This window comes from Ochotona curzoniae, unplaced genomic scaffold (assembly GCF_017591425.1).
Source record: "Ochotona curzoniae isolate NIBS_2020 unplaced genomic scaffold, NIBS_Ocur_1.0 scaffold_4701, whole genome shotgun sequence".
NCBI classification, from domain to species: domain Eukaryota; kingdom Metazoa; phylum Chordata; class Mammalia; order Lagomorpha; family Ochotonidae; genus Ochotona; species Ochotona curzoniae.
Genome location: NW_024467122.1, coordinates 55,005,286 through 55,018,803, shown reverse-complemented (window position 1 = coordinate 55,018,803; position 13,518 = coordinate 55,005,286). Strand labels below are relative to the sequence as shown.

General features: G+C 37.3%; 1 protein-coding gene across 1 annotated transcript; it reads right to left on the bottom strand.

The window, feature by feature from the left end:
- Positions 1–951: 951 nt before the first annotated feature.
- CTXN2 (cortexin 2) lies at positions 952–12,532 on the bottom strand. Its single transcript, XM_040969074.1, has 2 exons — positions 12,367–12,532; positions 952–1,424 (listed from the first exon to the last, which is right to left on the bottom strand). The coding sequence occupies exon 2, from the start codon at positions 1,365–1,367 to the stop codon at positions 1,122–1,124; it is 246 nt and encodes an 81-aa protein (XP_040825008.1). The 5' UTR covers positions 1,368–1,424; positions 12,367–12,532; the 3' UTR covers positions 952–1,121.
- Between the last annotated feature and the right edge of the window lie 986 nt (positions 12,533–13,518).

Below are 13,518 nucleotides of genomic sequence, written 5' to 3'. Positions count from 1 at the left end.
TGTTCTCTTAAATCCTCATTCATCCCAGATCTCGGAGTTTCCAGGTATGTTTGTAGTATTCATAGCTACACTAGAATTAAACGATGTAAAAATTAAAAAAATTAACCAATCCTCTGGTTAGTTCCCTCACTGAAGTCCATAGAAACTAGATGACTTGCCCAAATTTGTGTAGCTCTATTAATGGCAAAACTGGGCCTGGACTTGCCATCTCTGGAGAGTGCTGGAAACTCATTTTAATGTTTTTGATAATTTTGAAATGTAAGAGAGAGTATGTGGTTACTTTTAGGGTTTGTATGTTAGTTTTGAGTTTGTTTTATTTGCCAATCTTTTTGAATTTTGCATATTATTAAGAAAGTGATATTCTGTTTATTCTTTGGATGGAAAAATTGAGTCTCTCATGGTAAGACATGAATTATTACAGCTAAAGGGGCCTGTATCTGGAATATAGAAGGGTGCCTGGACTTTTCCGAGGACAATCTGGAAACTTCTAGCATAGCTCATTAGGAAAAGAAAGGAAGCAAAGGGGGTGGCGTTTAACTTGGTGGACAAGACACTGATTTAGGTACCTTGTTCAATGTCAGAGAACGCACGATACCAGCTCCAACTCTTGATTCCAGCTTCTTGCTAACATAGACATCAATAGACAGTAGTAATAGTACAAGTTATTGAATATCTGTTACCATGTGTGGAATACCTGGATTGAACGTTCACCTGTCAACTTTGGCTTTGACCCAGTCCCTTCCAGCTGTCATGGGTGTTTTACAAGAGAAAACCAGAGGATAGCATCTCTCTCTCATTCTTTGTGTATATGTGTTTTTCTTTGTTTTCCTGGCTCTCAAACAAACAAATAAAATCTGAAAAAAAATGAAGGATAGATTAAAGGCAAATTTTGAAATAGATTATAAGTGGCTTCTATGTGGGGTTGACATCAATACAGGAGAGAGGCAAGTGAACAATTGCACAATTGGTTTATCATTTACACAGCCTGATGGATAAATAAGTCACATATGTTTATTAAATTTAGTGGATGAAGTCTGCGCCCTCCAGCACTCTCAACATAATTACAAATGAATTCATGATGGGTCCCAATGGCATAACTGTAAAAACCGTAAGGCTGGAACTCATGCAAGTGCATATTCAAATGTCCCTTTGTCAAACTCTTCAACTTCATCTTCCCACGTGGAAGAAGGCATGCTGCTGTAAGGGTCTAAAAGAATTTTGAAGCATCTGATGATAAGGAGTCCCAAGAAGATACACAAAATTCCGACAAAAGCAAAGCCAGTTTTTTGCTCCAAGGTCAGTGAGAAAGCTGAAACTTCGCTGACACTCATCTTAGCTGAAGAGTTGTCACAGTAGATGCTACTCATTATTCACTGGCACATCGCTGTGGCTCTTGAGAATTCCTGCTGGAATCAATTCTTGGCCTAGGTACAAAGTTAGACTTGTTTTAGTTTTATCTGTATTTGGTACTGGGTGTGAAATTGTTAACAAAAGACGCTTGAAAATATCTTCAGATATGGACTAGAATCAAATTAGCACTGGAGATGCCATTCCTACTGCAGTAATTACAGAACACTATTGTGGGTATATAAAGTGATTACCATAACCGTTAGATATAAAGTCAACTATGAGGGTGACCATTCAAATACTTAACCCTAGGGCTTTTGATTCCTTAGTAGATAATTGAGTCACTGTTTCTTAACTTGGAATTGACATGATTTTCACTTTTTTTTTCCATGTGTAAGAAACACCATAAGCAATCATAGAGTTTAGCATGTTCAAACTACTTAAAGTGCGTACTTCAGCGTCTGTTTCCAGTGCCATTTTGTCTCATCCACATTCTGATCTTGTAAATGCATGTAGTACCTTCTCTTTAATCACCTTAGCTTTTAAATTTTATGTACTTGCATTTATTTTTCTACTACCACTCACACACAAAATGTGAATTTCTTAGAGTGTTGTATTTTTGAGATTATGTTAACATAGGCATCTTCCAAGTGATAGGCAGCAATAATTGTGAACCATTAATTACCTCTCTGCCATGTTCATTAGCTTCTGGAACACCCTAAATAAATATAAAATCCAAGTTAAGCAGCATGTTTTCTCTGAAAATTCAGCTTCAAGACAAACTGCTCAGTCTCCCTCCTAACCACATTTCTACATCTAAGCTTCTATTAAATTGAATTTCTAAATCTGTTCAGAAAGTACACAAAACTGTTTTTGCTCTTTCATGTCTGAAGATAATTAAATAAATCACTTTGAAGCAGGAGGGGAGGGGAGGGGAAGTTGAGAAGTTTTATTAAGATCTTAAGTCTGTATTGTGAAATTTGTTCACTTTATGTAAGTAAAACAAGTAGTATGTGTTAAAAATAAAAGACACTAATTTCCCTTGTAATTTTTTTCTCCTTGTAATTTCTAAGCAATCATATTCAGGAAAATTTTTAATTTTTCATGTATTTCCAGAATTCTCCCATGGTTGATTTCCTGTTCTATTCTATTATGGTCAGAGATATTTGTTTTGTATGACTTTGAGTTTCCTGGTTGGCATTTCTTGAAACTTGTTTTGTTCCCTAGTGTGTGTTGTATTCTGGGGAATGTTCTGTGCCCATTCTATGCAGTTTTGTATTCTGCAGCTGGTGGATAGAACGCTATGTAGATACTGTCTGTCCATTTGAACTGGGATACAACTTAAATCCAAAACTTCGTTGTAAATTTTCTGCCTTGAGGATTGGCTCATGGATGAATGTCCCCAGCCACTGCTAAGCTGCAGTCCGTGTCTCCCCTAAAATTCTTTTTTTTTTTTTTTTTTTTTAGATTTATTTTTATTATTTTTTTTATTGGAAAGGCGGATATACAAAGAGGAGATACAGAGAGGAAGATCTTCCATCCGATGATTCACTCCCCAAGTGAGCGCAATGGTCGATGCTATGCCGATCCAAAGCCAGGAGCCTCTTCCGGGTCTCCCACGCGGGTGCAGGGTCCCAAAGCTTTGGGCCGTCCTCCACTGCTTTCCCGGGCCACAGGCAGGGAGCTGGAAGGGAAGTGGAGCTGCCGGGATTAGAACCGGTGCCCATATGGGATCCCGGGCGTGCAAGGCGAGGACTTAACCACTTGCGCCACCGCGCCGGGCCCTCCCCTAAAATTCTTAATGTTTGTTTTGTACTCATATATTTAGGTGCTCTGATGTTGGGTTCAAATATGAAGACTATGCATGCATTTTTTATACTGTGTGTTTTTTGTGATCATTTTGAAGCTCTTGTATGCATGGATTTCAAAATTGTACTAAAGTAAACATCCTTTTTTAAAGATTTGTTTATCCTTTTCTTAATTTTGACTTTTATGGTATAATTTCATAGGGTCTAGGATTTCGGCCCCCCCAGGTTCCCACGCCCAACTGATTTTCCCCATATTATTACAATAGTATAGTCTTTCATAAGCAGTCATAATTCCATCAGTCTGTTATTTAAGAATGTCCCGACATTGCTGGTACAGACAATGTCACACAGTCCAGCATCCCATTGTCTAGATATGTCCAACAGTTTCATTGGGAGTCCATCTTTGATTTGGAAGTAGGGATGAATACTGCGTTATATCTTCACATCTGGATATGATAGTCTATTATGCCATCGCTATATACTCCCTTAAATGAGAAGCCATGAAAAAAAGTCAACAAGAGATATGAAGTTAAAACAAAAAATTTATAGCACCATGGAGTCAAAAAATGCACCACTGAATAATCAACACATGGGTGAAAAAAAAAGAAAACACAAAAGCCTCTTGGATAAAATGATGCCACCGTGCCATCCATGAGCCAGCAATGAATTCAACAAGAGAAAAGAAACTATGTGGAAGAAATGGAAATGAAAACAAAAATATCAAAACCCATGGAATGCAGCAAAAACAGTGCTGATCTTACAATTTGCATGAAAGCTGCCTTATATCGGAAAGAATATACGATATTTTTAATTTCAAAAAAGGACAAGCAAATCACTTGGAAGTGTTTGGTTGATTAACTCAAGTGATTTTCTTAATATGCTGCTAACTTCCTTGAGAAGGTCACCAAATAGCTTGTCATTCAATAACAGAATGGCACACTGAGTGTTTTCTTTCCATCCTGATTACATGTGATGATTTTCAGATGTTGTCTGTCTAAATGACTGACCCTTATGACTTGGTTTGAACTCAGTTCTCAGAAACTGAGACAGAGTGATGGGGAAAGACAAAAGTTAATAGAACAAGTCTTTAAGTTGTCTGAATCATCCAGCAGGTAATACAACCAATTAATATTAGAACCAGTCAATATTTTATAAAGATTTGGGTTATGAAAGAGCACTTTCTTTAAATCCTGAGTGGCAAAAATATGCAAAATGTTGTGATTTATACCAGTGGTTTGACTGCTTTATTTTTTAAGGGGAAATAAATACTGTTTACTTTTCCTCAATTGAAGTTTTCCCATGAAATCATATTTTTACTTTAATAAATAATGTATAGTGAACTCTATTTTTCCTTTATTTAGAATGTCATTTGGCTCAGAGTGATCAGTATGAAAACAGAGTTTGTATATTATTTATCCTGAACGAGCACAAAAGACTGGGCTGAATATCTAATGATACTGAGACTTAACCAGATTTTGAAAAATTTTTACTAAAATTCAGATTCTCTTACTTTTGTTTGATAAAGGTCATTTTTTGAGATCAGTACACTATCACTTCTTGGTCTTTTGGATAAGATCAAATGATATTACCAGTGCAAGGTGAGATGAGCCGTACCAGATGTGGTTGTGGCACCCAAACAGCACACAGGAAACCCCTGGGGGGAGGGGGAGGGTAGGCAAAGCCAACAGAGGAATGTGGGTTCCCCTGCTGGACAACCACTCCATTGGAGAGCATGAGTTGGGATGAGGGCAGGGCAGACCAGACCAGGCAGGGCTACAACACCTGTGGGCCTCATGTGAGCTAGATTGGGGAAGGGCCAGATTGGGCTGACTGTCCCAACTGGTGCAAGCAAAAATTAGAGTGGGTGAGGGTTGATTGGACCTTGCCACATCATCAGATGGCAGAGGCTGGCACTGAGGCCAATTCTGTTAAGTTAAATGCCAGAACCACCTGGAGAGTGCATAATCCAGAAGTTGGAGTGGCCTAGTAGGGAGATAGTGGGCACTTCCCTGGTGGGTAACTACTCCCACTGGAAAGCATGAAAACCAGGACAGGGGCAGGGGTGGATAGACAGAAAGGCACCTGTGAGTATGTGTGTGGGCTGGATAGTAGGTTGGTTGGGTTGAAGTAGGCTTCAATGCCCATTGACAAGTACCAGTGTGTGGGACACACTGAACATGCCTGTGGTACATACTGGCATGCATGGAACCAGGATAGGGAGCAGGCCTGGTGGGGGTTATGCTGCAGCTCCCACTGGTTTGCAAGAGAACCGAGAATGAAGTGGGTAGGATTGAGCTGGACTATAACACCCATTGGATCAAATTGATGACAGGGCTGGAAACAGAACTGACCCAGCAATTGTAACGACCAGCTTGTGCATAAGCTGATTGGTGTGACGGACTGTGCCAGACCCTGTACTGGCAAATTCACTCAAGAATCAGGTTTGGGATCATCTCAGATGAAGTTTCTTTGGAGATCCTTCCAACTGAACGGCTGATCTCAGAACCCCAACCATGAAGAGACCATGTCAGCCAATGGATTCTGAATAGGTTTCATCCGATTGGAACGGCGAGATTGGCAGCAATTCAGACCTGTTGAACTATCAAAACTGCTTGAGCAGGACCCTCAGAGGTGCCTCACATTGGGGACCTGGAATCGGAGGGAGGCTGGGTGGGACTTTTCTCTATGTTTCTCCCCTAACCCCAGATACAGGGGGAAAAATGATACTAGTGTGGAAACAATGGCATTACCCACTTTCCTGTAGCCCTTGACCCTTTGTAATTTAAAAAAGATCAAGTGAGATTAGTGCACTCTCTGATTCATCTATTTAGTGAATGGAGAACCTGAAAGGCAGAATGTCTACTTGAAGATGCTAGGCCAAGCTTTTACTTAGGTAAATAAGTGGTCTGAATTAGGCTGTCTTTGTGTTTTTCTTTTCTTCTCTTTTGTTTGTTTGTTTGTTTGTTTCTTTCTTTCTTTTTTTTTTGTTAACCAGAGCACAACCTTTCCTAGCCTGCCTTTTAGGTAGTTAGGGGATATATAGATGAAATGAGGTAATAAACCTGATTTATTGAGTGGAGATTGAACTACTTTAAATGTAATCTTTGTAGATTAGTTATTGAAAGATACAAAAAAAATGAGCTGTAACTAGGATGAACACTGAAAAGTCACTACAAAGTTTAAGACTGCCATTAAGAAATCTATAGAGAGCTGAATAGACTTAAAGTAATCTATTTCATTATTTCTTTTTGCTTGTCTAACAAATATATACTCAATATCTGTTATGTGCCAGCATTGTTTTTGATGTTACATAGTGGTGAAAGAGACAAGTGAGTTATATCCCAGTGGAGGAGATGGCTGAACTTATTTTAAAATATCTAACTCTATAGATCTGTATTTATAAATGTATATAATGTTCCAGATAGTGATAGTTTTAAATTTTACAAAAGAAAGCAAAGTAATGTAAGAACAAGAATGATGATGGATGAGAGGGACTCCTTTAGTTGAAGAGATTAGCTGAAGTTTCCCTAGCGGTAAGTCATTTGACTTGAAGCCTGTGTGATGCTAAGGAAGAAGCCGTTAAAGTATCTGGAGGAAGAACTTTCAAATTGGAGGGAAAAGCCATTGCAAAGACTTTGAAGTAGGAGAGATTTCACAGATGATATTCTGAGAATGCAGGATGATTTAATGGTATCAAATGATTAAAGAAAAAGTGGAACTACTTAATCTATCTTTTATTTTAAGAAATCTAGAGTGGTCTTTAGAAATGACAGCAGAATTGTTATATATCAAAGACAAGAATGCAATGTAGATGTTAAGCAAAACAAAATGAGTTTGTACATTTCTTCTACAAAGATTTATAGTTTACAAATACACTTTCATGATGAGTTGTCAGAGTTATATACATAAACAAGTTAATGTCCCAACTTCGGAACAATTATGAAAAACATGTGTTTATGGCTTACATTTAATCTTTGCAGTAAACCCATAGTTAATTATTTAACATATAATTCTGCTAACTAAAAACATACATGAGTTGGATGATTAATTCCAAATTCAGTTTATTTTTCAAAGTTTACTATTGATGTGAAAAATCATGGAAATAGCAATTTTATCATTACATCCAGCAACTCTTTATGATATCTTTGTGGGAAAGATGTGAGATATGTCTGGACAATAGTATTTTTATGTATATTCGTTAATTCACTGCTTTGCCTTGATAAATATGGGGTTATATAACCATGGAGACAGGTCTCCAACACAGTATGACAAAGACTTAGCTTTATCTACCTAATCTTGAGCAATTTTGAATTCTGTCTGGTTTGGAAATATCAAAATTATGACTATTAAATTTTGCCCAAAACTCCATAGTAGCTCATAGAATAAATACCATTCAAAACAATTCTGAATGGAACATAAAATTTAATAAAAAGAGTTCAAACTCCTGTGTTAAAGGAAGGAATTGCACCATCCGCAAAAGGAAGAAAAGATGTGGCTTGGGTATTTATGTAAAATAAATATGCAGATTGCAATTAATCGACAGTTACAATTGGCCAAAGTTGTTGTGGTGGCTGCTTGATAGTAAGAATATTGTCTTAAATTGAAAAAAGACTAATTTACACAAAGGAATAATACTAATATGCATCAATTAGGCATTTGTGAGACTATGTAGTTGGTACACTTAAAAAGATTTATTGAATTGCAAGTTTATATTTTCTGGCTAGGATATTTTAATAAATACAGATCCCACTACTTAAAAAGATTTTAAATAGATATGAAAATATCTTTGCTCAGAAAAGAGCAAAACAACGTGGACTTTTACAAAGACAAGAGGAAACAAAATTCTATTTCATGTTGGCTGTGTATCAAATAATGTATTACATATTTAATTTTGTCACCATATAATTGATATTATTATCTTCAGTGTCTTTATTTTTAAGAAAAATAAAGAATTTCTTTTAAAACAGAGGGAATTAGAATGTCTAAACAAAACAAGAAAACTGAGGTTAATGTTTATGATTTCTAAAGTGAATTACAAGTAATACTATCAATTTTCTAGCTTACCTCTGGGGAAAATACATAGGACTATCTTATTTATTAGAGTATCAACTGCACATGATTGATTTAATATCAATGTAAATGTAAATAGTACTTCCTTTCCCACATGTTTTAATATAGAATCAGGTAACATTTTTTGAGGAAAGTTCGTACTAGATGTTTCTTAGTATTTCTCACTCTAATTTATTCACTACAGTTATTTTTATTGAACATATATTGTGTTTTTTCAATAACAAATATTTATTAACTCCCCTGAGCTGCAAAAGCTTACAAGGGAGAGGAGGAGTTAGTTTTACACTACCTCTTACGCACATCATGCATACAAATATGCATTGTCAGATGCTTTTTTTCTCTTAATATTCATGTTTATTGAAAACCTATTTCTCTGTTGAAGTGCTTTCAATTTCTCAGTAACTGTGAGATTAGTAGTTTATCTTCAGTGTCTTGATGAAAGCACTGAGGAGACTCAAAAAGATACATAAACTTAGAAGGATTAGAGATCACCTACCTGAGAATCAGAAGTGTTTCTGGTGACAGATTGGATTAGAATTGATTCTTGAAAGACAGGAGGATTCATATTTTGAGGGGAAGGAAAAAGCCTGATTAGTCAACAGTGTAGTTCCTGGCAGAAGGCGTTATGGGGCGTAAAACATTGGAAAGGTAGATTGGACACAAATGGTTTTTAATTCGCAGGCTCAGATTTTGAGTCTGCTGCTGTAAAGCTGATGATGAGGCTAAAGTAGATATAAATTTGAGGTAGAGAGCATCACAGGAAAGAGATGTTCAGCTGAGAAGAAATGAAATGAGGATCTGGAAGAGGGTATGGGTTTGAGAGAGGTATATAAAGAGAGAAGGGATGGGTTTAGCAAGAGAGAGAATATGGACCACAATAGCTCTACTGAGCAAGTCTGACAGTGTAATATAGTGTTCTTATTCACCAACACAAAGAACGTGACAAAGCAAAAGACAGGCTTAGAGAGTAAATCAAAAGCTTATCTTTGGACTTAAGGAATTGATGGTGCTCATGCTTGCAGATAGTAGTCATTCCATAAATAACTCAAAATAAATTTATCAGATCATTTGTTTAGCATAAAATTCTTAGTGAGAAGAACATTTTAAGGGTGTTATAAAAAAGCATTTTGCAGAAAAATTTACTGAGGATGGAGAAGGCTTAGTGCAGAGAAGTATTTGCAGATGGAAAATTTAAAGAATGATTTGGGATTATTGATTAGGAAAGAGAAGACCAAAGAATACAATAAGTACATTCAAAAACTTGCATGTTTGTCTTATAGGAAAACAGACTTGCACTAGATTGATACAGGGAAACTTTTTAGTTTCATCAAGGTTTTATTTGATGTTACTGAAACAATGAAAATGGCATTAACCATCCTTGAGCCTCAAGGAATGCCTCCTCTTCAAAGGGAAAATGGAATGGTCTACTGGGGAAAAATCATGACATTAGGAAATATGTACAGGAATTTCACTTGAAATAACGGAGCAATGACGGTAGTGTCAAACAGCATATTGGCAATGGAAAGTAAGCACTGTGAAACAGAGCCTTGAGTTTGGTATTCAGGAATATTTCATAGATAAACAAATTTACACTGCATCCAGGAGTGCACTGTATATAACGAGATTTAGGAGTGATGGGCAATGAGAAAATATAACCATTTGCTTACAAGTAAACTTAACGAAAAATTCTGGTGCAGAAGTTAAAGGCACCAGAGGTTAAATAATTAGACGAATCATTTTGAGAACTCAGCACATAGAAAGTCAGGTAAATGCAGCTGGCTTCAGAGACTATGTGGTTTACGTTTTTAAACCAAAAAAAAAAAAAAAAAAGAAATAAAAGGAAAAGGGAAAAAAAAGAAAAAAAAAGCTGGGTTTGAGGGAATTCAGATTTGTTAATGCAATCTTCAAATAAAAGCTAGGCTTTTATATGAATCTTAAAATTCTTCTACCTTCCAGTAAACATGAAAACAAAATATAGGTTAAGGGAAACTACTGAAAGGGCAAAAGTCAGAGTTTGGAAATGAACAAAAACCCCTTATAACCACAGTCGTGTCAATTACATGAAAAAAGGAAGAAGTTAAGCAAGTAAATAGCAATATGTTCAGCAAATATATGGTCTTGGCCATTTAAGTTATATATTTATTCCTTCAAATACTAGTACCTTGGGCTTAAATTCTTCAAGCAAAGTCCAAACTTTACATATTTTTTTTTTTTTTTGCAATTCATGTGAGGAGTGATACCTTTCTATTGATATAGACCTTGATATGCCGCCATAAGAATATAGTAACAACATAATTTCAACAAATAAAATCTGCAGTTCCTGTACTGAGGATGTCAAGCATATTCCACAGCTATAAGGATGAAGGATACTTTTTTAAATTTTCTCTAGTCACAGTAAGAGACAAGAAAGTAATCATTAGGTTCTGCACAACACTGTAATGCCTACCTCAGAACTCAGAAAAATTTAGATCACGAAGATACAAAACATAAATGAGACATCAAAAAATAACAGAAAAATGAATTTTCAACAAAAAGAGCAGATTGCAAACTTGAGTAATGGTGAAAGTTATTTTCAGTCTGCTACACCACAACATAGGCAGCACTACCTATACAGTTTAAATATCAAGGTTTAAATATACTATGATTAAAATATTTAAGTATATATTTGTGACACTATTACAAGTGATAAAAAGCTTCCTTGAGCTAAAAGTGACTCTTGTGAATATTTATGTTCTCCAGAAATAAACAGTCAGGGGAGGAGATAATACATCATTTCCTATATGGTAATTGTCAGGCACTGAGAATTTTAACTTCTGATGAGTCATAGGATTGGGCCAAATGTGTGCCTGTAGACACCAAAAGGCCCAAATTTCAGAGTCATTTTGTCGTTAGCAATCAGTGAGTGAATAAACAATGTTTCTGTTGTCAGTTATACACATCATACCACTGTAAGTAGTCAAGGAAAGGTAATGTTTTTATAACTATCCATATTCATGAATGTGGGATGTGGAGTTTATTTCTTCTGTGAAACATTTCCTGATGAGGAGACATAAAAAATTCACTTTTCAGAAGTCTAGAGTCATTTAGTTGTATAGAATAATGTGTAATTACAGAAGGCAATGTTAAAAACAAAGTTCTTATTTTTTCAAAGAACCTCTTGTATTTCATTTTGATCAACAGGTTTTTTCCTTGTTGTTTATTTACCTAGTAATGGCATTCCAAACAGCAAATCTGAAATCACTACTATTAGATTGGAACATGACATTCTGGGTGAAAAGTACTGAGTATTGGTCATTATATTCAATAATTCCTAATGCTAATGTCATGGTATTCATAATTTCATGAAATGTGCAGGAAAATCTATTTTAGAAAATACTGTATTTTCCCATACTCACTCATACACAAATCCACACCAAATACAGAGGCTACTAATAAGTAGATGGGGAAAAGCAGCATTACTGAATCCACACCTGCATAGCTAGTTAATGATTAGCAATTATACATGTTGGAATCAAAACAAAATCTTGAATTACAAACCCAGATGTTTTCATGATAGTGCAGTGCACAAATTTCAAGGGTTCCCAGAGACCCAAAATCTTGGGATCTTCCAGAATCCATCCCCAAACCTTTCAGATTTAAGCCTTAAGAGAATTTCCCTGCTAAGAGAATCTTTGGGTGATACTCATTGCTTCCAAAGCACTGTTCTGAAAATCCTCAAAACATCTCAGTAGAGAACCCCTAGACCATCGTTATTATTCTGCGTCGTCTGTCTCCAATTCTCTCTCTACATATTAAATGGAAGAATCATGGAAACTTCCTACAAAACATTATCGGAGAAGCATCAGCAATCTGCGTACACAACACACACACACACACACACACACACACACACACACACACACCACATCCTTTTCTGGCTTTGGTTTTTGCATCAGCATCAGCAGCTGCAGAAATATCAGGGCTGTTTCCCCTTTAGAATTTGAACTCAGCAGACCTGCAGGCTCCCCTCGCCTCCCACCTCTCCTTCCCCGGCTCCAGAAAGGCAAGATAATGAAGACAATCTCATCTGGACCTGCACTGGAGCTCTTTCAGTTAATGCGGAGGGAAAGGGGAGAAAGTTTCGCAGGCAGCAATGTCTCACCTTCCATGTTTGTTGCCATGGAGATGAAATCCAGCGAGTAGACTTAAGTGTTGACAGGTTTGCCTGTGTTCTCGGATCGGCTCAGGGACAACGTGAAAGGCGTGTGTTGTAAGCACCTGCGTGGAGATACAGGACCGCGGCCAGCGCTCTCCTGGCCTACGTGTCACTGTCTGTGTCTGTGGATGAGAGCTAGAAGATGTGGGCGCCTGCCGGGGCGCGCCTGTCTGCACGCCAACGTGTGTGTTTGCAGGAAAATGTACACTGCTTTGTTTGGTGTGCAGTGTGTACACTTTCGCGGGTGATCGGGTGTGTATGTGAGTGGGTCTGATCTTCTGTGTATGTGAGACTGAAAGGAGCTGGGAAGCAAGCCGGAGAAGGGAAGCTGTGGGTTACAGCAGCAACAGGCACCATCTCTTTTTCAGTTCGGCTGAAAAGCAAGCAAGAAGAAATGGACGCTCGTTTTCGCTCCTCTCCGGAGACTATCACTCCTTGTTTCCTCAGACAGTGAGGATTTAATTAATATACACCCCCCTCCCTTCCTCCTGCTGCATCCCCAGCTGTACCGCGGGCATTTTGCTGGGCTCAGCGACAGCAATCTCAGCTGAACACTGGGCACCAAATGCTTATATTAAATTTCTTCTCAACGGATAAGAGAATGAAAGGTGTACTGGGAACTAAGTGCGTCATTGGAAATTCTTTCACCTACTCTTCCCCAAAACGCAGTTGAATCCCCTCCCAATGCTGGAAGTCCGCCCCCGGGCGCTATCCATAGTGCTGAAGTGTTGCCGCGCTAAAAGGCAGCTAAAAGGCATCAAAACAGTAGCAAGGAACGCTGGGACAGAGCCCCTAGGCAGCTGGGAGGCATGTTTGCTAAACATGTTGAATATGTAGGCTTCACATATTGTATATGTAGACTTCAAGTAAGAGTGTCAAAAGTAAAGCAAAACCAAGCAAAAGCAACCTCTTCCCCATTCTTCATCTTTATTTTGGATGTCTGATCCTTTCTCCAAATGTAGTTGCAAGGTCCCAAAATTCATACGCGCATTTTTTTGCATTAATAGTTAGATAAAATATTTTATTTATCCATAAAGAAGCAAATGGGAGAGATTCTTACTGTGAAAAAAGTGGTTCTAAAACCCAGTTTTTCAGAAA